The 3,179-nt window shown below is 52.1% G+C and overlaps 1 protein-coding gene across 1 annotated transcript; it reads left to right on the top strand.

The window, feature by feature from the left end:
* Window positions 1-248: 248 nt before the first annotated feature.
* Window positions 249-2,024, top strand: VDBG_07931 (conserved hypothetical protein; the record flags this gene model as incomplete). Its single annotated transcript, XM_003001626.1, has 3 exons — window positions 249-548; window positions 587-835; window positions 876-2,024. 3 exons carry the CDS (start codon window positions 249-251, stop codon window positions 2,022-2,024), a joined length of 1,698 nt encoding a protein of 565 aa, XP_003001672.1.
* Window positions 2,025-3,179: the final 1,155 nt, after the last annotated feature.

The raw sequence follows: 3,179 nt of genomic DNA, 5'->3' as shown, positions 1-3,179 counted from the left end.
GGTTAAAGCCACCCCGTCTGCATGTTGCCCGTTATATATGAAAAAGACGTTGGTCCCGAAGAACCCGCGTATCCACCCTTACCTATCTAGGGTAGATAATCAGATACCATATTTACTCTCTCTCTCAACTCGACCTTCTTTTCTTTCGCCCGTTGGCTTTTAGGTCACGAAGATCCCTGGCTGGGCACCAGGCCTTGTCGACACAAGAAGCAACCGATTTCGAAATATTCACCCTCACGCAACACGCCATGACTTTCATTGACCCCGAAATCCGGGCTTCGTCCCCTCCAAGCCCAGAGCCGTTTGAGAAGCCGGCAGCTGCATCCCTGCCAGAGGAGCTGCCCGGCACAGTCTTCCTCATCTCTGCTGCTGGCAAAGTCCTCAAGCTTCCCATCCCTTCCGAGTCAACCCGTGATCCTCTCAACTGGACCCCGGCCCGACGCATCGTGGCCTTCAGCGCCCTGATGTTCTACACCGCTGTGTGTTTCTTTGAGAATAAGCTGCCGGCAGCGCTCATGGGAGCCTTCCATCATGAGTTTGATCCAGAGGTGAGTGTTTCATCTCCACAGCTTCTGGTGCCGGCCAGGCTAACAAGAAGCAGGACGGCGGCCACCGGAACGTTGAGTCTCTCAACACACTCGTGGTCATCGCAAACGGCTTCGGGTACCTTGTTTCTATTCCCCTCTCTGCGGCTGTCGGCCGTCGACCAATTCTCCTTGCTACCTGTCTTCTCACTTGTATCTCGACTATATCTGCTGGTCTTTCCGAAACTTATATCGGTCTGGCCATCTCGATCTTCTTCCAAGGTCTTGCTGTTGGACAGAACTTTGGTATTGTAAGTCATTGCCATTGACAGCACTTCCATATATACTCAGATGGCTGACTGTCGATATATCCAGGGCGTATTGTATATTTTGGACGCTACATTTGTCAACGAACGACCCTATGCCATGGCTCTCTACTGGTCAATCACTACCGGCTTGATCAGCATGCTTCTTATTCCTTTGCCATACATCACTGACACAGCCGTCAACTGGAAGCCAGTCTACAGGGTGTGGATCATTCCCTGCGTCGTATCTTTACTTGTCATTTACTTCTTTATCCCGGAAAGCTTTTTTCTTCGCCCCGCTGTTGCCATGGATGGTCGCATCCTCACACAGAGCTCCTCAGAAACCGTCCGCATCTACGACAACTGGGAGGATCTTGATGCAGAGGGCAGGGACCCCCACAGAGAGTTGGCCGACGAACCGAAGTCTTCGCTTCGCCGACAGTGTCTCAAGGTTACCAGAGCTATCGGCACGGAGTGGAAAGCCGCCGGCGCCATCTACATGCAAATGCTTCTTTGCTTCTGCAACCCGCTTGTCCTCTGGGTCAGTTTGTTAGGCGCTGCCGTTCTCTGCAATGTGGTCTTCCTCAACCTCACCCAGGTTGTCTTCCTCTCCAAGACTCTCGAGGGCGATGATTTGCGACTCATGAACACTTTCTTCGGCATTAGCGGTGGCATCTCGTCCGTGTTTGCCTACTTTGCCTCCGGCCCTCTCATTGCTCGCTGCACGCGCCTCTTCACAGTTCGCTCGGGCGGTACGCGTCAGGCCGAAGTCTACCTCATCGGCTTCATGATCCCCGTCGTCGCCGGCGCCACGAGTATCGGCCTCCACGCGGCTGCTATCACCAACGAGTGGCCCCCCGCGGCGCACTATATCAACTTTGGCCTCGCCAACTTCAGTTTCATCTGCGGCTTTGTCGCCACCATTATCTGGATCACGGAGGCTTTCCCTCCCTGGGCTTCTGCCTCTCTTTCTACTGAGCTCTTTACCCTCACCGTTTTGGCTTCCGTCCTCGCTCTTAACCTTGGCGAGTGGGCCAAGAGCGGCAACATACTCGGCCCCTGCGCCGTCCTCGTTGCCCTTCTCGTCCTCATGGGCGTTCTCGCCGTGCCTTTGGCCTTCTGGGGCAAAAATGTTCGTCAGTACATAAACGGCAAGTGGAGCCAGAACGAGAAGGGCGCGATCCGCCCGCAGTAAGGGGTCTCCGCACAGAGACGAAATAAAATGTTTGATTATCCGTTGCACGTTCATCGCAGGCATATGAATATCGAGACAGGATGAGGGACGCGACTCATGGAACACAGGACTGGAGTACCGGGAGACGGGGCAACGGCACAACCGCTTCTTGTTTCAAACGTGCCCTGCGAGACACAGGACAAATGCAGTCTGTCATACAATCAGACCACGCCAGTCGTTAATTCCCTTAATGTATCATTGAACATAGTAAAACACTTAAATTAAAATAGCATTGTATAGCTTTTGGAAGTCATTCGTGATCAAAATGAACATGCTGAAGTTTTTCGTCGCAGCTACTAAAGATCCCGAGAAGACTATCCAGATGGATGCAAGGCTGGAGAGAATGTTCGTACGCACGGTCTAAAGTCTGGCTACGTCACTACAGCCCATGTAGTGAACCAACTGCTCAACGTAATACGTACGACGTAGTCTTCCTCTTTCAGTTTGCTAGATCCAAAGAAATTAGTCGGCCTGTCTGGACACTTAAACACAGCCTTCCTCGAGTCACTCAGAGTAGCCAGTGATGCCTGTCTAGGGCGCTAATGAAGATTCGCCATGCTGGTAAAGTGGCTGGCGTATACTGCCCTGCTCCTCGGTGACGTTACTTCCCGTAACGCCCTAATCAGTTAATGAGGGCACTGTATGACTACGTGTTGCCGAGATGAAGAAGTGCATACAGTCAACGCTTGACCGAGGTATCTTCAATTAGACAGAACTGAATTGGAAGAGATAAACTTAAACCCTAACGTAGTGATGATTGTCAGGACAGAGTACCAACCGAGTCAGGTTGAAAACGCAAATTAACTGCAACAACGCCTCTGAGCCACCACACCGCGTAGTCACCGCTCAAGCATTTCCTCCCCAAGTGAGCCTGTCTGCTCTATATGCCTTCCATTGCTGCACGCACGTGGCAATATTCCATCCCACAACGATTGCGAGGAGCAGACTATTAGCTGTCAGTCTGATGCTAGTCCGTCAAAACGATGTAGAGTAGCACGGAATGCATACATGTTGCCAATTTGTAGACCGAAGACGATCATCCTCCACGGATCGGCCTCGAAATCGCTGTTTACAGCTCCGGCATGGAAGTTCTTGAGGTCACAGCAGCCACGAGTC

The sequence above is a fragment of the Verticillium alfalfae genome, genomic scaffold (genome assembly GCF_000150825.1).
Source record: "Verticillium alfalfae VaMs.102 supercont1.11 genomic scaffold, whole genome shotgun sequence".
NCBI classification, from domain to species: Eukaryota; Fungi; Ascomycota; class Sordariomycetes; order Glomerellales; family Plectosphaerellaceae; genus Verticillium; species Verticillium alfalfae.
This window is presented reverse-complemented; position numbering and strand designations above follow the sequence as displayed.